A 21,125-nucleotide genomic window follows, 5' to 3' on the forward strand; every position below is an offset into this window, starting at 1 on the left:
ACTTACAATATTGAAATAAAAGAATATATAAGTGACTATTTTAGATCAGTAATAGTTAGCATTTAGTTAAATAGCATTTAACAAATACAGTATCCTCTACCGAGTTAACTAGACAAGACTCAAAACGACAGAAGGAGGCAGAATCTATATTTGAACCTAAAATATACAGCCCAGGAGAACATCCTGTCAAATATAAGATGACAGATAATTTCTCTTCCACCAAGTGAATGTAGTAATGAGTTTAAATCTGACTGAAATAGGGCCATATCCCAAAATAGTTATAAAATCTGTAGCAAGAAATGGGGGCAGCAACAATATCTTATACCTGCTATTTAACAGAAAACTGGATCTACAATGTTATACTAATGAACTGCTAAACCTCTTTTTATTTCTAAAGTTTAATTTTATAAGTGTATATTTTAAAGATTTATGTTCTACCTAAAACATAATAATTCTAAAGAATAAATATAAATAACCTAAAATATTTGTTCTCATATATGATATACATTAATTTTAAATTTCTTCCTATTTGAAACTGCTCAAGTTTTTCATGTTTAGAAAGGTTTTTTCAATTGCCAACTAAAATAGATGCCTTTTGAAAATTGAATATGCCCATTCATTTAGTAGAACTTAATGATTACCATTATTTGGGTTGATCTGCATTAGGTTCTTATTGTTAGGGTTTTACATAAATCTTTATAAGAACAAAATTATTAGTTTTGTTTTTATAAGAACTCAGACCACATTACTAAATGCATTACATATCTAGTTTTGCAAATACTTCCAGAGAATTTTTGTTTGGAATTAATTCAATTTCTTCCCTTTAGGCATCTATTTGAGCTCTTAGTCAGGAAGGACATTTCGACGCTGTTCTTTCATAAGACTGGTTCAGTCTCACCCTTTTCCTCTGTTAATCCCACATTGATTTGTGTCCATTCATGATGGAATGACTCTTTGTAATAAGTGAAAGATTTGCTGTGGAGATCTTAGTATTTTAAGCTATAATTGCTCAATATTTTTAAAACATTAGGTAAAGACTGGGTCCAGAATGTTGGTCAGTTTCTTCTTCCTCTTTTTGTACTTACTTCATTCTTCTTCCTTCTTCTTTGTTCTTTCTTCCTTCTTCTTCTTCTTTTAGCAATATTTCATTCTTTCTATTTTCTTTTTAAAAAAGCAGAACTAAGAAAAATGCTAGAGATTAGGAAAATGCAGGCTATCAACCAACATTTGCACTTTAATTATGCAGTGCAGCTGCTTGGGAATGTATTCATCTCCAGGATTCAGCATTATATATGGGCTAACTAGCTAATTTGGCTATTTTTTTTTCAGAGAAGATAATTTTTGACCTGATGGGTATTTACACAGTCTTCACCTGCTGTAAATATTAAGCAAACAATAAAATTACATCCATGCTGTGATTACTCTTGAATTTTTAACATGTGATATTAACCAATTAATTCATATTTAAATGCCAAATAAGGTAGGGTGCCTCCATGTGTAATATGTTTACCATAATTCACTCTGGGAATCAGAATTGGTCAATAAAGATCAGAAGAAATTAATGAATTACCTGCTACTTTTCTTTACATATATGTTCACTAAGTATAATAGCTATCGATTGTCTGTCTTATATATGGCAGTAGCATTTATTCATGTATTATTTCTAATTCTAGCAATTTTTAAAATTAATTTCTATTATGTTTTTATGAGAGAACTGAGAGATAGTGGGATTAAGTGACTCCAACTCCCTTATTCATTTGACAAGTATCAGTTACCCCGTTTATATCAGGAACGTTAATTGGTGCTGGATACATGGTAGGCCCTGGCCCTTCTGGAGCTCCAATTGTAATATTGTATGTAATTGTATCAACAAAAGTGAGTCCATCTCTATCCCTGCTCTTCTCTAATTTAATTTTTCTAGTTATATACCAATTTCCAGTTGGGTGCAGTTTACTAGGTGGTCAAGTTTAAGTTTGTAAATAATCAGTTTATGCACCTGTAAAATGAGTATTGCATTATAAAGATTTCATGAGATTTGATGGAGTTAATGAACCTTCATCATTTAGTAAGTAACTGGCCCATTATCATGCTCAATAAAATAAAAATGTATATCTTCTGAAATCCTATATAATTTTGGAGACCATGAAACCTAGCTTATTGTACAATCTTGAATGGAGTGTATTCCTCAACTTACACTGTGTTCCCTAATGGGCTCTGAAACTTCCAGAGCCCAGTAGAAAAACTTTCTAATTTCAAGTATATACCATGAATGTAACAAAGCAATTCCATTGAAGCCCCACTTGTCAAAAGCTGTTTATGTGGCCGTTCCATAACTGCAGAAAATTTGATAAATATAGTCTAAAAATTAGAAACTATGTGAGATTTGAAAATAGCTGCAATCTAACCACTGAGCTTGCCATAGTTTTATAAGTGCTGGCAGAAAACAAGAGACTATGGAAAAAGACAAAGTATTTTATTACATGTAGCAGAGCAGCAGCATAGCCTAATGCACATGTTCACTTTTCTCCTTTCCCAACCCCCTGGGCTCACATAGATTTGGGTCCAGGTGGATGCCATGTACACAGTGGGTCCTGGTCATAGCTGAGGAAACCTGAGCTTAGGACACTCCATGCCTTTTAAGGGGACTTGCAGCAGGCCAGCACAAAGATTGCCCTGGAGGAAGACATTACTTTTATTATCTTGGGAAACAAATCTGTCCTTTATTTGGAGGGAGATACTATGTCTATTTTCTAGTTATTGGCTACACAAACATCTGGACACTGAAAAATAATATAAATAATTATCACATGCCTCACCTCATTTTACTTTTTAAATTTTGCACTTTCATTAGGACACAAAATGTTATCCTGGAACAAAAGATGTTCATAAATATGTACATGTAAGAAACATGGCAAATTGTATTTTGGGGAATTATGTGTTCAACAAAAAAATAAGGATCATCTGATTAAAATGCTAAGGAAGATTGGAAAAGTTGTTTTTGGGGAAAACTGATAGAAAATGCCATGTCCCAACAAGAAGGTTTAAGTCATGTCTGTATAAATCTGTTTCAGAAAAAATTGATCTTTTTATTGTATATATTTCTCCAGTTCTTGCATGCATTCCTACTTTTGCATCAGACTTTATGTCTTTTCCTAATTTGGAATTTCTATCTAAGGATCATGTACCAAATACCTGCAAGTTCCCAGAAAGTTCAATATTTAGGTTTAGAAAATCATAATAAATGAAATATAGGCTTATTATCTGTCTGAAGCAATATAATTTGGTCAATAGAATTTGCTTAGATGCACAATTAGAAATTATTTCAATTGTGGTCTCTAGTTCTGGTCTATTCATGCCTTTCCTTGACAGTCATTTGCGTGCTGGATCTTTCTACAGTTAAGACCTACATATCTCATTTCCATTTTGTTGTTGTTGTTCAGTTTCTTTGTACACATTATCTCCTAACAAAATTCATTCTTACCTCTGCCTGTTCCTGATGAGGGAGCTTGGACAAACCTATTCCCTTTACATATGCAGCTGGTGCAGCTCTTATTTGACAACATAGTAAGGAAGTTGTGGGCTCCATTTGGACAATACTTAAAAATTGAAACCTGTTTCTTCCATATGTATTTAAGGTTTGTTCACTATTTCCTATTTATCATTTAATTTATTGACAAAACATCTTTCTAGATTATGTGCTATATATTCTAATTTCTGTGCCTCTTCCTAGGTCACATTTTATTGGTTCAACCCTTTCTTCTGGTGTAGCTGACTATTTCTGACTCTGGGCTCTTCTTCTCTTTTCTTCTAGTATGGTCTCAGTTTCTCCTGCTCTCCTGCTCCTACCAACTCACACCTTTGACGTTTTGAAAGAATATCTAGACACTGAAAAATAATATGAATAATTCTCACATGCCCCACCTTATTTTACTTTTTAAATTTTGCACTTTCATTAGGACACAAAATTTGAAGTCAGATTGAATAACATTTCAGAGAAAAATGTAACTTTTTAAGTGTTTTTTGATAAACTTGGAATAGGAAAATATTTAAGAGAAAAATAAGCCTATAGCTTTGGGCTCTACGAAAAGATATGCTACTGGGAGTATTAGATTCCCCAGTCTTAGATAGGAGCAAGTGACATGCCCATTGGGAAAGAGGTGGGGCTCCTCCTTCCACCCTTTCCACCATTTGTTCCAAATATTTCTGTGTAAGCCCTGCAGGGAAGACAAAAACTGGATGGTTTGTAAGAAAAACTGGAAAGAAAAAGAAATGGGAGCCTTTAATTACTTCAATAGGAAAATACATATTTTAATTTGTTTATCCAAAAGTTTACAAAGCAGTTTTAATGTAGCATATATCTGTAAATACAGTAAAATAGGCATGACCATCATTAAGGGATTAAATTAAGAACAATGGAGTTCTGACATCTTCATGTTACTTATGGAAAGAAGATGGATTTTCAAATCAAAGCAGGTTGTCAAGAAGTATATTACTCAAAAAGGAACTCAAGGAATGGGACTCCCTGATGCCAGCCAGCTGGAACAATGTTGCTCTAGATTTGAACAATGGCTGAAGATATTGCTCTGACTGGGCAAGAGACTCAATCTTGTGGTTCTGACTATTTGAACCACTTTCAATCACACTACTCTTTGTTTCTGTTTTATTTGGCTCAGAACAAACTCCAGTTAATTTCCCTTTAGGTTTAAATAAAATTTTGTCTATGTAAGCTTTCGACTGCTTGTTATTATTTTGCATTGTAAATTTATAATGAAATTTTAAAAGAAAGCATGTATATTAATGTATTTTTAAAAAATCGAGCCAACTCAAAACTCTTTTCTTAGCAACTCAAGTATGTTTCAATATAAAAAAAAAAACTCAGAACGTTGTGGAAACCTGAGTATTAATTTAATGAAACTAACAAAATATACCTTTGAAATACTTTGACTTAATACTATTTAAAAGTAGAAAAGATTTATTTTAGCTCCTGGTTTCAGAGGTTTTAGTCCATGGTCACTTAGACCTTGCTTTGGGCCTCTGGTAAGATCACGGCCTGTAGCAACGGTGACAGAGGTCTGTTCACCATATAGTGGTCAGGGCAGAGAAAGAAGAGGGGGTTAGGGTTCCAGTATAACCTTCCAGAGCACACCTTGATGTTCCAACTTCCTTTCACTAAGACCCATCCCCCAAACCTGCTAACACTGCAATCAGCTGGGGATCAAGCCTTTGACACATAGGCCATTGGAAAAACATTTAAGATCTAACCATAACATGGATATAGGAAAATTTAACTGTTTTAAAAATCAAAAATTTGGAAAATTATTCAAAATGCTAATAATTTCTAATTCATTATTTTAAATATAGATGTTGCTATATTGTGTAAACATTTAGGACCTGGGTGTATTCATCTTACTTTGGGTAATTCATGACAGGTGAGTTAACTTCTGAATAGTGTAATCTTTTAAAATTTAATATGTATTACTTTAAAACTAAACTTCTGCATGGTTAAAATTAGACTCATCCTTAATCTATAATTTATCCATGGTACTACAGTACTCCATCAAGGGGCTAATTATTTCATTTCTAGTGGCTGGTCAGGAGCAGATGTATAAATTCTTAGCTAGAGGGTAGAAATTAGATTGTTCATTTTATTTACTTAATATTTCCACATACTAAACAAGCCTCTTCTTTGAAATCCTTTGAGGGCACATGCACAAATAAATTCAATCTAAATGACATTTAATCTACAAAACTAATTTAAAATCCTTCCCCTCTAGTAGGAAGATTGAGGCAGAGACAAAGAGCTAAAAAATTATCCTCCTACACTGGCACAGGACGGTTGTTCTTGGTGGTGGTATACTGAGGAGGTGGGGAGCCCTGTACACTCTTATTTGAGCTTGCATCTGCAGTTTTCTTTAGCCCCTCCTCATTACCTGGGTGGCGAAATTCTGTAATTCTCTCACCATACACCTCCAGCTTAATCTATCTTTGCCAGACTCTTGCTGGAAAAGTTTAGACTGACTCATAACCATAATGACTCTCCTTGAGCAATTGTTGCACATATTTCTATTTACCACCTGCTAACATTGTCATTAAACCTTTGAGGATCTCCTCAAAAGAGAAGCTGACTTTTCCCCCTAGGAGATACTTTGGTATAGGCAAAAGTGTTGTGTCAGTGAACTTGCCCAAACAAGTAAGCTTTACACACACAGACAATGCACCAGTATTTTGGGGAGTGAATTTTTCTTTTGCTTTCTGTATTTTCCTCCCTCCCTCCCTTTCTTCTTTTATTTTTTCTTATTCTATAAATAAACAAATTAAAAATCCAAATAATATAACTATTCTTCATTTAAAAATATTTATTGAGTACTTACCATGTGCAGTGCTGGACAGTAAAGGTACCAGTAGTGAATACAACATGGTATTTCCTGTGTACAGAGAATGAGGAAGAAAAATGACTAAATAATTATATTAACTTTCATCATTCATGTGGGGCCATTTAATAAGTAATAAATTAGGCTCTTTATAATATTAATGTGCCATTTATATTCAAGAAAGAAAGCCATTGCTTTGCTTTTGTCTTGCCAGTACACATAATTCAACAGGAGAACTGAGGCACAAATGTGAAGTTTTAACCTGTAAGAATATTTAATTATGTACAGTTTCTGAATTAATAGCAGGATTTCAGTAAGTGACAGTATGGCAGTAAACAGTAGCTATTTTGATTTCTCCAGAGCTGTGTAGCACTCTGCAGCACGATCTCCCACTAAGCCACTGTACCACCTTCCCATCGTGTATGACAGACCAGAAGCTTCAATAGTAAACTTACTGTTGTTGGTAGCTAGCTAGCACTCAACAGAACGTCCAAAATCCTTCTATGATTGAAAAACAACTGATAAATCTATCTTTGGGTATGACTAAAAGACCTGGATATTATCTAATTTTTACTTTAATGAAAAATATATTAAGCATAATTAGGCAGAAATGCTGTATGTGTCTGATGTGAGAGTTGGAACTGGTATCTGAACAAAATGAACATCTAATCAGATTCATTCATGATGAGTTTTCTTTCTTTAATGGAAGAGGAAATTTTCTCCAGTAGGTAGATAAATTGTCTTAATTTTCCATTTTACTTTGCCTATTTAGACATACCTATGTTTGTAATACCCTGGCAGTTTTGGGAGTGCAAAAATCCTATCTTTCTTTTATTAATTTCTTATAATTTTAAGCATGACAGCCCTTTCTACAAGAGAATATTTAATAAAAATATATCTGTCTGAATCTAGATCCTATGAGGTCTCTGTGGCAAAAGGTAAAGAATCTGCAGTGCAGACTCCTTACTGATTTGTGTATGTCCTGTCTCCTGTTTCCATCGCTGCTTTAGGATTTCCACACTCACAGCATTAGTAAGAAAAAAAGCATAGCACTGGGCATTCAACCAAAGCTCACGTGCTATTATTGCAGCTGAACCTCCTGTGAAAAATGATTTTTTTTTAACCTCAGTGCAGATGCTTAAATTGTCAAGCTGTCTTTTTACATTGGTTGATTACTTATGCTCTTTAAATTTAATTGTAACAAGGGCTGGGATGTGGTTCAGTGGCAAAGCATCTGCCTTGAATTGGAAGAGCCCTGGGTTCGACCCCCAGTTCCAAAAAAGACAAAAAAAAAAAAAAAAAGAACCCCACCCCAAAAAATAAGATTAAATTTATTTGTAACAATATGTATAATCATCAATGGTGTGTGACTATTTATTTATTTATTCATTTATTAAGGTAGAAAAATAACTTATTGAGTGAGATGATGTTACTTTTGTATTGAATCAACCTCTTTAACTTCATGCACTAAGCTCATAATGACTGTTTTCCTTTGACCTTTATGTTTAGCCATGTAACCAGTTTTCTTAGGAGGAAACAAAAAGCAATCAGTAAAACTGTACATCTCCCTGCTCTGTATGAACTAAATTTCTTTTCTAATTAAAATACAGTGTCTCATAGATTTCTTCAGATGAGAAAAGTGTTAGAAAAACTCCATTTAGAATATAAAACTGAGAAAATGTGACTCATTTAGTGAGGCATTTTTCACCCCAGGAATCTTTATATGATGTCAGAAACCAATAAAAAGATGACTTGCTATTCATTTCATATTGGGATAAATATTAAAATAATCTTTCAGGTCTTCTTAAAGTAACACATTAATTAGCTTCAAACACACACACACACACACACACACACACACACCTTGAAGAATCACAGGTGTCTGCCAAGCTCTACCCTCTGAAGTTTTCAAAGGCATTCAATGATGTCAGCTTTAACTTCTAAGGTCATTGTATACCTACTAGGAAGGAATAGTTGGTTGAATTATAAAATGACAAAAAATTGTATTATGTTTCTCAAAAATCTTAATGAAATCTTTCTGGCAATTTGACAATTTTTCAAGATGTTTCATTTTTCAAGATGAAATTCTTTAGACTGATTTATATGCTATTTCATTGCTGGAACACAGGACCCCTCTCTGCATTTTAGTCTGCCATTACTGATTTGGAGAATCTTTCCATCTTTTTATTGTCTGATGTAGTTCTTTTTTTATCTTTACAGAAATGACTTGTGATACTATATTCTAATTAATAAAAACTCAAAGACAAGAATAAAGAATCTTGTAACATAATCATTCAATACTGACACTGTGCACTGATTCTTCTTTCCTGTTCTTATAAATTAGTGACTAATTCTTTAGGTCCTAATCAGCTTTTCTTAATTTTTCTACTTGACTTTATATAAAAAGCACTGCTGCCTAGCTGTACAACTAAATTATATTTTTCATCATAGTGTATCATTTTATATTCTTAAATGCAAACAGTAAATGAGATTTCTATTGTTTTTATTCAGACAAAATGACCATAACATTTCTATTTTATAAATATCCATCTCATTATTGTTATTCTTTCTTTTGACCCACATAATATTCTTCTCATTTACAATTTCTTGAGAATCTGCTTATTTGACATGCACATAGAGTAAAATAAACCTGTAAAATTTAAAAATATCAATCCTTTACAATTAATAATAAGTCATAAAGTTGAAAAACTACAATCTTATTTTTGCTCTGTGAGTCATCCTTATCAGCAACTGAACGGTTATGGTCCAAGAATAAAGTAATTTTCAGTATGAAAATACAAAGCTTGTTTCTTTACTGTCTTTCATTCACTATAATGTGTGATTATTGAAGTGGAGACACCTTCCTACTCTGCTCTCAGGGGTTTCTTATTGGAAAGGGGGAAAAGTACATAACAAGAAGAAGAAAGGATCTTTTGTCTTACTTTGTTCTGTGGACATTACTCTGATACTCATCACAGAATGAGAGCCAGTAACACCTTACTTACAAAGAAAAGAGAGGCAGCTGAGCTACAAACATCCCTATGTGACATGCAATTGAGACCGGCACTTGTGAATAATTTCATGAACGAATCCTCTTTCTCATGCAGTTATTTAAAAAGCCAAGACTTTTACTTCATTCTAATAAATGAATGGAATGCCTGCTATTGTAAGTTGATGACCATGCTGCTGAGATACCAGGGTGAGTCAAGGAGCAGATGTAGTTGAGATGGAGTGGATGCATAAACCCATTTCTGACCCCCTAACTGTGTTAATGGGATCTGTCATTGGTCATATGACCTATATGTTCTTAAGCCATTAAAGTGCCAATGTCAGTGGATTCTGGCTTAGCTAGAGGCTTCTGCAAGACTTCCATAGAAAGCAAGTACTCAACCAGGCAAATTATGCAAATTTGCTTATATATGCTTTTGTTTTTCTTAATATCTCTATAAGTTCAAATCTTCTTTTGCTTAATGGTAATACTGAAAGTGTTTATAGATTTCTTTTAGGGATAAATAAGGTAATAAGGGAGTTCTTCCTAGGATATATAAGACATTGGGAATATTATTAATATTATCTAAAATATGGATTGAAATTAGAAATAGATGATTTTTGTGTGACATTTCAAATAAGGAGAAAATATAAGAAATTTCTACCCAGGATTATGGCATTATCATTGTCCCAAAATTTATCCCACACTTTACTTTTTTGTTGTTGTTGTGGTTTAATTTGCTTATATTTGTTACTTTCCTACTGTGTCACTGATACTATTTCATTAGAAATAAAATGTCAAATTTAAAAAATCTCCTAAAAGCATGAATTATATTTGTTAATATTCCATTCTATTCTGCTTTAACCTGAATAAACTTTACATATTTCACACAAAATATATTTTACAAAAATGACTGGTGATACTGTATTCTAATTAATAAAATCCTAAAGTCAAGACCTTTGCTTAAATGGATGTTTTCTACTTTATTACCTTGTACATATTTATGTATATCTAGAATCATATTACACTTTCAAATATATGTGTTTGTGTTTAGATATCTTTAATAACTCATTTCTACTAACATACTTTACTAATTTACCTTAGTATTATTCATACTTTTATAAATTTAATTAATTTCTGGTATATATAGCTTTTTTGTGTGTGATACTAGGGATTGAACTACCTCCTCAACCCCTATTATGTTTTATTTTGAGAGATAGGCCTCACTCATTTTCTGAGGCTGGCCTCAAACTTGTGATTTTCCTGCCTCAGCCTCATGAGTCAGTGGCATTACAGGCTCTCTAAAATATACTTTAAAAATAAGATATGCCTAAGCATAATGAAAGAGGGAATTAAAACAAGAGAAAAGATGCAGTAATTCTATGAACAACTGGATGCCACTTAATTAAATAACTCAAATAAAATAAATTCCTAGAAAAGCAAAAATTATTCAAGAAAATATAGAATGTTTGAATAGACCCACAAAAACAAACAGATTGAATTAAAAATTTTAAAGTTTTCCACAAGTAAAAGCCTATGTCCAGATGACTTTATTGATAAATTCTTTTAAATATTTAAGTAAGAGTTCATGCCAATTTTTCATGTATATCTGAAATAAATAAATAAATAAATAAAAATAAAAAGAAAGAAAGCAAAGATGAGGAAAAGATACTTTCTAACTCATTCTGTGAGACCAGTATTATTATGATCCCAAAAGGCTCAGCGTTACAGGCAATGCGATGCTTTTATAAAAACAGACATATACATGCAGCCTATGCTGGAACACCCGAATAAAGTGTATATTAACCAAACTGAAGGGAGAAACTGACAGCAATACAACAATAGCAGGGGATTTCAATAACCCACTTTCAACAAAGTATAGATCATCCAGGCAGAAAATCAATAGTGAAACAGTGAACTTGACTAACACTATAGACAAAGTGGATCTCACAGACATATTCAGAACATTCCCACCAACAGCAGCAGATTACATAACGTCTCAAACACTCTGGAAATATTCTCCAGGGTCAGGCATATGTTGGGTTGCAAAGCAAAACTTAAGAAATTTCAGAGGATAGAAATTGAAAAGAGGAACACTTTGGAAAGTTCACAAACACATGGAAATCAATGATACGCTACTACTCAACCAGTATTTTAGATAGATTAAAATATATATGGAGGCAGATAAAATAAAAAGACAATATTCTCAAACTTATGAGATGCAGCAAAAATTGTTAGAACTAATAAATGGATTCAGTAATATTCCCTCAAAGAATATCAATACACTAAAACCAGTTGCATTTCTTTTCAATAAGAATCTGAAAAAGAATTTAAGAAAATAATTCCACTTACATAGCATAAAAAGGAGTAGAATACTTAGGAACAGGAGAGTTTCAAGATGGCAGAACAGAGGGAGGCAGCTTTCTGTGTTGCTCTGTGATCCAGATCTCATCTAGTCAAAATACTGCAACTCTGAGAGTGTTAGAGGACCCCTAACAGCTACTTTCTGCAGAAATCATGAGCACTGTGACCCCAGGTAGGGCTCTAGGCCTTGGTGTTTGAGCAGGACCCAAAGCCTGAAGTTTTCAGTTTAGGCAAGACTTGGCGAGCACCTCAGCAGAATCACCTATCAACCACATCTGCAGATCATCAAGACTTCACTCCACTCCCACACAGGTCACTCAGCTGCTACCTACCCATAGTCCAACACCATTGCCTGGCTCCCCCTCCTCACCAGACACTCGGGTGCTGAAAACAGACCATTGCCATCTTGGCTCAACAATCTCACCATATTAGGTGGGGGCAGCTCCCAGATTGGATCTCCAGGGGCTGGTGTATTTTTGCAGAAATCACCAACACTGTAACCACCGTGCAGAAATCAGAGTCTCTGAGCTTGAGTAGTCTCTGGACTCCGAACCCAAAGCCCGCAGTTCTAGCTCATGCATGGCTCCCAAGCAGCTTTGCAGAAACACCTATGGACAGCTCTGCAGAACTCCAGACTGTGCTCTGCTCCCACACAGGTCACTCGCAACTACCTACCCACAGCACAAAGCCATCACCCAGCTCCCTCCACATCATCAGACACCCAGGCTCTAGAAGCAGACCGACTCCATCTTGGGAAAACTTCCTTGACATTTTGTGGTGGGCGTGGCTATCAGATCAAATCACCATTTGACCAGGTAACTTATTTCCAATTCCTCCCCCTTCCCCAATGGCATTAACTTGGCACAGTGACCACCCAACACAGGAACAGCTCTCAGTTGGACAGGAGTGCAGTGTGAACAGGGCACCGCCTACCTGGTGTTAGCCTGGAAGTGAGAGGTCCCGCAATTGGGACCTGATAAATAAGAGAGGGGAGGGGACTAAAGTCTAGAGCATAACAGAGAGATCAAGATTTGGGAAATCTCCAGGCAATAGAGGGAGATATTACCCGTGGCTCAAGCCAGGTGAGTGGTCACAAAAACAAAACAAAAACAACAACAAAAAAAAATCTGTGAGGCACTATTTCCCTGCTGGGACTGGTGGGAGGCACTCCCTGATTCCAGATACTCCACACCAGGTCCAGTCTTCACACCCTGGTTGCCTACACCATCCTGAGGGCAGAGACACCTACTGAATGGGCCAACCCCACCTACTGAGTGAGAAGAGAAAGAAATGGATTTCTAAGAGTCTTTTTTCTACTTCTTCTTTTTCTTCTACCCTTCTATCCTCTGGCCATCACATCCCCAACATATGTATGAAACTTTGAATGAAATAGGACTTTGAGGACTGAGTCACCTGAATAATATAATGTAGAGAAATTGCATAAGCCCTTTTTTGTTTTCTTTCTTTTTCTTCTCTTTTTTTTCTTTCTTTCTTTCCTTTTTTCTCTTTCTTCTTCCTTCACCCTCCAAATTATACTATTTTAACATCCTGTATTTTTCTAAAACCATATATGTGTTTGTTTTATGTACTGCACTGTCTTCCCACATAATTGTCTACCCCAAATTACCTTCTATGTATTCTCCTGCTACTAACCCTCTTCACTAGATTCGTCCTTCATATTTCCTAAGATATATTAACTATATACCCTCACATCTTCTCCCCTCAACATATTGTCCTACACCTGACCCCCAGTTCATTGTCCACTGGCAGAAACTGTGAACAATTTTATGAAACCACTGATTATATTTTAAATAATAATAGAATCCAACATTTCTGGACATTAAGACTAAACTCTAAATGTCTTAACAACAACAATTTGTTTATAGGTGATGTATTGTTGATATTGGGATCTGTTAACATTGTCCTTCCCCACAAAGGAGAGATCTTGGAACCCTATAAGAGCTGTATAAATCTATAGGGTAAAACAATAAAACACCAGATCCACAGAGCTAGAAAGGAAGACACATGAGCAACATGAAAATATAAGGGATTAAAGTACCACAAGCAAATCAAAACAACACATCATTAGAAGCATTGGCAGCTATAGCAGAAAAAATGACAGAGAAAGATTTCAGGATATACATGGCTTAAATGTTTTGGGATCACAAAGAAGACATAAGAGAACAAACACAGGCAATGAAAGATCACTTCGACAATGAGCTACATAAACAAATCCATGAAGCAAAAGATCACCTCAACAGGGAGATAGAGGTTATACAAAAACCCAAACAGAAATCCTTGAAATGAAAGAAAGAAAAAACAAAATAAAAAACTCAAAGCATCACCAACAGAGTACACCACTAAAAAGATAGGACATTAGACAATAAAGATAAAGTAAATCATCTTGAAATGAACATAGGCCATATAGCAAAAATGATAAAAAACCACGAGCAGAACATTCAAGAAATATGGATAGAATAAAAAGACCAAATTTAAGAGTTATTGGGATAGAAGAAGGCATAGAGGTCCAAAACAAAGAAATGAACAATATATTCAATGAAATAATATCAGGAAAACATGAAGAATGATTTGGAAATCCAAATTCAAGAAGCCTACAGGATGCTGAATGTACAAAATCAAAACATACCCACACCCAGTCACATTATAATGAAAATGCCCAACATACAGAATAAGGAGAGAATTTTAAAAGCCACAAGAGAAAGGAATCCGATTACATATAAGGGAAAAACAATTAGGATAATGGCAGATTTTTCAAAACAGACTCTGAAAGCTAGAAAATCCTGGAACAACATATATCAAGTGCTGAAAGATAACGGGTGCCAACCAAGAATCTTGTATCCAGCAAAATTAAGCTTTAGATTTGAAGATGAAATAAAAACCTTCCACGATAAACAAAAGTTAAAAGAATTTATAGCTAGGAAACCAGCACTATAAAACATCTTTCCAAAATATTTCATGAAGAGGAAATGAAAAACAGCAATGAAAATTAGCAGAGGGAGGTAGTACACTAAAGTAAAAACTAATCAAAGAGGAAAACCAATTCAAGTAAAATAACAAAAATAAACAAATATGGCTGGAAATACAAACCTTGTCTCAATAGTAACCTAAATGTTAATGTCTTAAACACACCAATAAAAAGATATAGGCTAGCAGATTGGATTTAAAAAAGACCCCAAAATATGCTGTGTTCAGGAGACTCATCTGATAGAAAAAGACATACACAGACTGAAGGTGAAATGTTGGGAAAAATCATACCACTCACATGAACTGCAAATGCAAGCAGGGGTTTCCATACTCATCTCAAATAAAGTAGACTTAAAGCCAAAGTTAATCAAAAGGGATAAAGATGGACTTTGCATACTGCTCAAGTAAACCATACACCAACAAGACATAACAATCATAAATATATATGCCCCAAACAATGGTGCAGCTATGTTCATCAAATAAACTCTTCTCATGTTCAAGAGTAAAATTGAACACAACACAATAATCTTGGATGACTTTAACACACCTCTCTCACCACTGGATAGATCTTCCAAATGAAAGTTGAATAAACTATAGAACTCAATAACACAATCAATAACTTAGTCTTAACTTACATATATAGAATATTTCAACCTGCATCAAGCAGATACACTTTCTTCTCAGCAGCATATGGATCCTTCTGTAAAATAGACCATATATTTTGCCATTAAGCAACTCTAAGCAAATAAAAAAAGTAGAGATACTACCATGCATTTTATCAGAACATAATGGAATGAAATTGGAAATTAATGACAAAATAAAAAAATAAAAATTTCTCCATCACCTGGAGACTAAAAAATAAGCTACTGAATGAACAATGGGTCACAGAAGACATCAAGGAGGAGATTTAAATATTTCTAGAGGTAAATGAGAACATAGACACAACATATCAAAATCTCTGAGACACTATGAAAGCAATACTAAGAGGAAAATTCATTGCATGGAGTTCATGCCTTAAAAGAATAAAAAGTCAACAAATAAATGACCTCACACTATATCTCAAAGCCCTAGAAAAAGAAGAACAAACCAGCAACAAAAGCAGTAGAAGGCAAGAAATCATTAAAATTAGAGCTGAAATCAATGAGATAGAAACAAAAGAAATAATTGAAAAAATTGATTAAAAAAGTTGGTTCTTTGAAAAAATAAATAAAATTGACAGACCCTGGGCCACGCTAACAAAAAGAAGAGAGAGAGAACTCAAATTACCAGCATACATGATAGAAAAAGTAATATCACAACAGACACTACAGAAATACAGAGGATAATTAGAAATTATTTTGAAATCTTATACTCCAAAAAATTGAAGACATTGACAAATTTCTGAAGTCATACGATTTGCCCAGATTGAGTCAGGAAGATATACTCAATTTAAACAGACCAATATCAAGTGAGGAAATAGAAGAAGCCATCAAAAGCTTACCAACCAAGAGATGCCCAGGACTGGATGGACAAACACCTGAGTTCTACAAGACTTTTAAAGAAGAACTAATAACAATGCTCTTCAATTTATTTGAGAAAATAGAAAAAGAGGCAGTAATTCCAAACTCATTCTATGAGGCCAATAGCACCCTGATCCCCAAACCAGGCATAGACACATCAAAGAAAGAAAACGTCAGACCAATAACTCTAATGAACATAGATGCAAAAATTCTCAATAAAATTCTGGAAAATCGAATACAAAAACATATCAAAAAAGATTGTGCACCATAATTAAGTGGGATTCATCCCAGGGATGCAAGTTTTGTTCAACATATAGAATATTGAATTAATAAATATAATTCATCACATCAATAGACTTAAATATAAGAATCATATGATCATCTCAATACATTCAGAAAAAGAATTTGACAAAATACAGCACCCTTTTATGTTCAAAACACTATAAAAACTAGGAATAACAGGAATATATCTCAATATTACAAATGCTATCTAAGCGAAGCCTCAGGGCAACATCATTCTAAATGAAGAAAAATTGAAGGCATTTTTTCTAACAACTGGAACAAGACAGGGATGCCCTCATTCATCACTTCTATTCAACATAGTTCTTGAAATACTTGCCAGAGCAATTAGATGAAAGAAATCAAAGGGATATATATAGGAAAAGAACTTAAATTAGCAATATTTGTTGATAATGATTCTATACCTAAAAGACCCAAAAAAACTCCACCAGAAAGCTTCTAGAACTTATAAATGAATTCAGCAAAGCAGCAGTTTATAAAATAAACACCCATAAATCAAAGGCATTTCTGTATATCAGTGACAAACCCTGTGAGAAGGAAATGAGGAAAACTACCCCATTCACAATAACCTCAAAAAAAAAAGATACTTGGGAATCAACAAAAGAGGTGAAAGATCTATACAATGAAAACTATAGAACCCTAAAGAGAGAAATCAAATAAGACTTCAAAAGATGAAAACATCTAACTTGCTCTTTGATAGGCAGAATTAATACAATCAAATGACCATGCTACCAAAAGCACTATGAAGATTTAATGCAATTCTGATCAAAATCCTGATGGCATTCCTCATACAAATTGAAAATGCAATTATGAAATTCATCTGGAAAAATAAGAGATCCAGAATAGCTAAAGCAATCCTTAGCAGGAAGAATAAAGCAGATAGCATCCCTAAACCAGTCCATAAACTATACTACTGAGCAATAGTAACAAAAACAGCATGGTATTGGCACCAAAAAAGACTGGTAAACCAATGGTAAAGAATAGAGGATACAGTGACTAACCCACAAAATCACAATTATCTTCTTTTAGACAAAGGTGCCAAGAAGAAAAGATAGCATTTTCAACAAATGGTACTGGGAAAATTGGAAATCCATATGCAACAAAATTAAATTAAACTCATATCTCTCACCATGCACAAAACTCAACTCAAAATGGATCGAGGACCTGGGAATTAAACCAGAGACTCTGCGTCTAATAGAAGAAAAAAGTAGGCCCTAATCTCCATCATGTGAGATTAGGCCCCAACTTCCTTAATAGGACTCCTATAGAGCAAGAATTAAAATCAAGAATCAATAAATGGGATGGAATCAAACTAAAAAGGTTTTTCTCAGCAAAAGAAACAATCTGTGAGGTGAACAGAGAGCCTACATCCTGGGAGAAAATCTTTACCCCTCACACATCAAATAGAGCACTAGTCTATAGGGTATATAAAGAACTCAAAAATCTAAGCAATGAAAAAACAAATAACCCAATCAACAAATGGGTCAAAGACCTGAACAGACACTTCTCAGAAGAGGATATACAATCAATCAATCAACAAATATATGAAAAAATGCTCATGATCTCTAGCAATTAGAGAAATGCAAATCAAAACTACTCTAAGATATCATCTCATTCCAGTCAGAATGGCAGTTATTATGAAGACAAACAACAATAAGTGTTGGCGAGGATGCAGGGAAAAAGGTACATTCATACATTGCTGGTGGGACTGCAAAATTGGTACAGCCAATATGGAGATTCCTTAAAAATCTAGGAATGGAACCACCATTTGACCCAGCTATCCCCTCTCCTCATACTATATCCAAAGGACTTAAAAACAGAATACCTCAAGGACACAGCCACATCAATTATAGCAGCAAAATTCACAATAGCTAAACTGTGGAGCCAACCTAGATGACCTTCAGTGGATGAATGGATAAAAAGATTGTGGTATATATACACAATGGAATTGTACTCAACAATAAAAGAGAATAAAATCACGGAATTTGCAGGTAAATGGATGGCACTGGAGAAGATAATGTTAAGTGAATATAGCCAATCCCCCAAAACAAATGCTGAATGTTTTCTCTGATATAAAGAGGATGACTCATAGTGGCATAGGGAGGGGGAACATGGGAGGAATAGATGAATTCTAGATAGGGAAGAGGGGAGGGAGAGAAAAGGAGAAGGCAGGGGATTAGCAAGGATGGTGGAATATGATGGATATAATTATCCAAAGTACATGTATGAAAACACGAATTGGGTGTCCACCTAATTTATATACAAACAGAGATATGAACAATTGTGCTCTATGTGAAATAAGAATTGTAATACATTCCACTGTTATGTATTTAAAAAAATAAAATCAATTAAAACAAAAGGAAGTACTGGGGAATGAATTAGAACAAATTATATATTTCATGCTTTTATAATTATGTCATAATGAATCCTATTTTATATAAAAATAAAAAGAACCAATAAAAATTTAATAATAATATTAAAATAAAAATGGACAAAGACAAAAAAGTACTTAGGAATAAAGTTAAAATGGAGAAAAATCTTTACATTGATGAGTATAACATTGATAAAGGAAATTGTAGAGCACACAAAGATATCTCAAGTTCGTGAACTGGGAAAATTAACCCTGTTAAAATGATAATCTTCTCTTATACTATAAGCAAAAATTCAAGGTGAATTAAAGACAAATGTAAATTCTGGAACCTTGAAAATTCTAACAGAACATATAAGGAACAAACTCCTTGGCCTCAATCTTGTCAATTTTTTTTTTGTATATCATATCAAAAGCACAGTCAACAGAAGAAAAATAAACAGCAGGACCTCAAATTAAAAATCTTTTCCTGAGCAGAATGATAATACCTCAAGAAATAATAGCAAGCCTCAATAAATTAAATGGTATCGATTTTTAAAAAAGCTTTTGCATAGCACAGGAAACAATTAACATAATAAAGAAAAGATCAACAGAATGGGGAAAAAAAATCTATGCCAGTTACCTCTTTGACAGAGGATTAATGTCCAGAATGTAAAAAAACTAAACAACAACAACAACAACAAAAACCTTAACGGTAATAAAACAACCCAATCAATAAAGGAGAAAATGAACTGAACATAAATTTTCAGGAAGTACAAATGGCCAACAACTATATGAAAAATGTTCAATACCTTTAGTCACCAGGGAAATGCAGCATCAAAACTATAAAGATATTCCACCTGAGTCCAGCTGGAATGGTAACCATCAAGAATACAAACAACAGTAAATGCTGGTGAGAACGTAGGGGAAAAAGTAACTCTTACATACTATTGGTTGGAATATAAGTTAGCACAGCCATTATGGATATCAATATGGAAGGTCCTTAAAAAGCTGAAAATAGAGCTACCATGTAATCAAGCAATACTTCTAGTTGTTTACCACAAGGATTAAAGTCAGCAAATTTAGATTCTTTCATATCCATGTTTATCACAGAACAACTCACAAGGCCAAGTTATGGAACTAACCTAGGTCCTTAGATAGATGAATGGAAATGAAAAGTTGGTCTATATACATGGGAGTTTTATTAACCATAAAGAAAATGAAATTATGTCATTCATAAGAAAATAAATGGAACTGGAGACCATATAATTTTGAGCTTAATAAGTCAAGACTTAGAAAGGAATTATTATGTTTTCTCTTATATGTGGAAGGTACAGGGAACAAATAGGGGGAAAAAAGGTTGTCTTTTCCATTTATGTAACCATGTATTGATTTGGTTATTTGTTTTTTAATATTAACTTAGTTTCGTTCTTTGTATATTTGCTGTTAGCCCTCTGTTAGAGGAGTAGCTGGCAAAAGATTTTCTCCCATTCTCTGGGTTGTCTCTTCGCTCTGTTAATTGTTTCCCTTGCAGTGCAGAGGCTTTTTAATTCGATGCTATCCTGTTTGTTGATTCTAGTTCTTATTCTCTGAGCTACAGGGGTTCTATTCAGGAAATCCTTGACTGTGACTGTATGTTGAAATGCTCCCCCAATATGCAAAGATTCTAGTTTTATTGTTAGGTCTTTTATCCAATTTGAGTTGACTTTTGCAGGGTGGGAGAACAAGTATCAGTTCTCTCTTCTCTTTTAGATGGATTCTAGGAGAAGAAAGCAAGGAAATCACTTAGTGTTTGCATTATGGAACCTAAAAATACATCATATCAAAGCTCTTACCTTGGGCATTTTCTATAAGAATGTAGGCTAAATTTAGAGCTAAAAGAAGGGAATATTTTCTTTCTGAAAATACTGGAGTTTTATGCATATCTTCTCAGATAAGGTAGCAGAGGAAGCTCCTCTGCACCCCTGGAGCAGGGCTGGGTCTCCACAATGATGCCCAGTGGCAGGAAAAGGGATGTGGGTAGACAGATCAGACTTGAGGGCTCAACCCTGTAGCTTTAGACCTGGGACCTGCATTCCCCTTCCTGTTTTGTTGGGTTATTTCAGAATTGCCTCGAACAGAAAACTTGAACTTACTGTGAGGCTTCAAGGAATTCACTGAAAAAGTGAAATACTGCTAACTCAATGTATACCCTGAGTTCATGGAGATTATTCATTCTGGTTATAGAAACAAAATATATATTTTTAAATGTCTAATTCAAGTAAAATAAT

At 34.1% G+C, this 21,125-nt stretch overlaps 1 protein-coding gene across 1 annotated transcript in view; it reads left to right on the forward strand.

Moving 5' to 3' along the window:
- The first annotated feature begins 12,299 nt into the window (after positions 1–12,299).
- Positions 12,300–21,125, forward strand: part of LOC143410717 (integrin beta-6-like) — a 49,679-nt gene continuing 40,853 nt past the window's right edge. Inside the window, exon 1 of the mRNA XM_076871486.1 lies at positions 12,300–12,539. Coding sequence (XP_076727601.1) covers positions 12,300–12,539 — 240 coding nt within the window. The remainder of the gene's footprint in view (positions 12,540–21,125) is intronic.

This window comes from Callospermophilus lateralis, chromosome 11 (genome assembly GCF_048772815.1).
Source record: "Callospermophilus lateralis isolate mCalLat2 chromosome 11, mCalLat2.hap1, whole genome shotgun sequence".
Lineage (NCBI taxonomy): Eukaryota > Metazoa > Chordata > Mammalia > Rodentia > Sciuridae > Callospermophilus > Callospermophilus lateralis.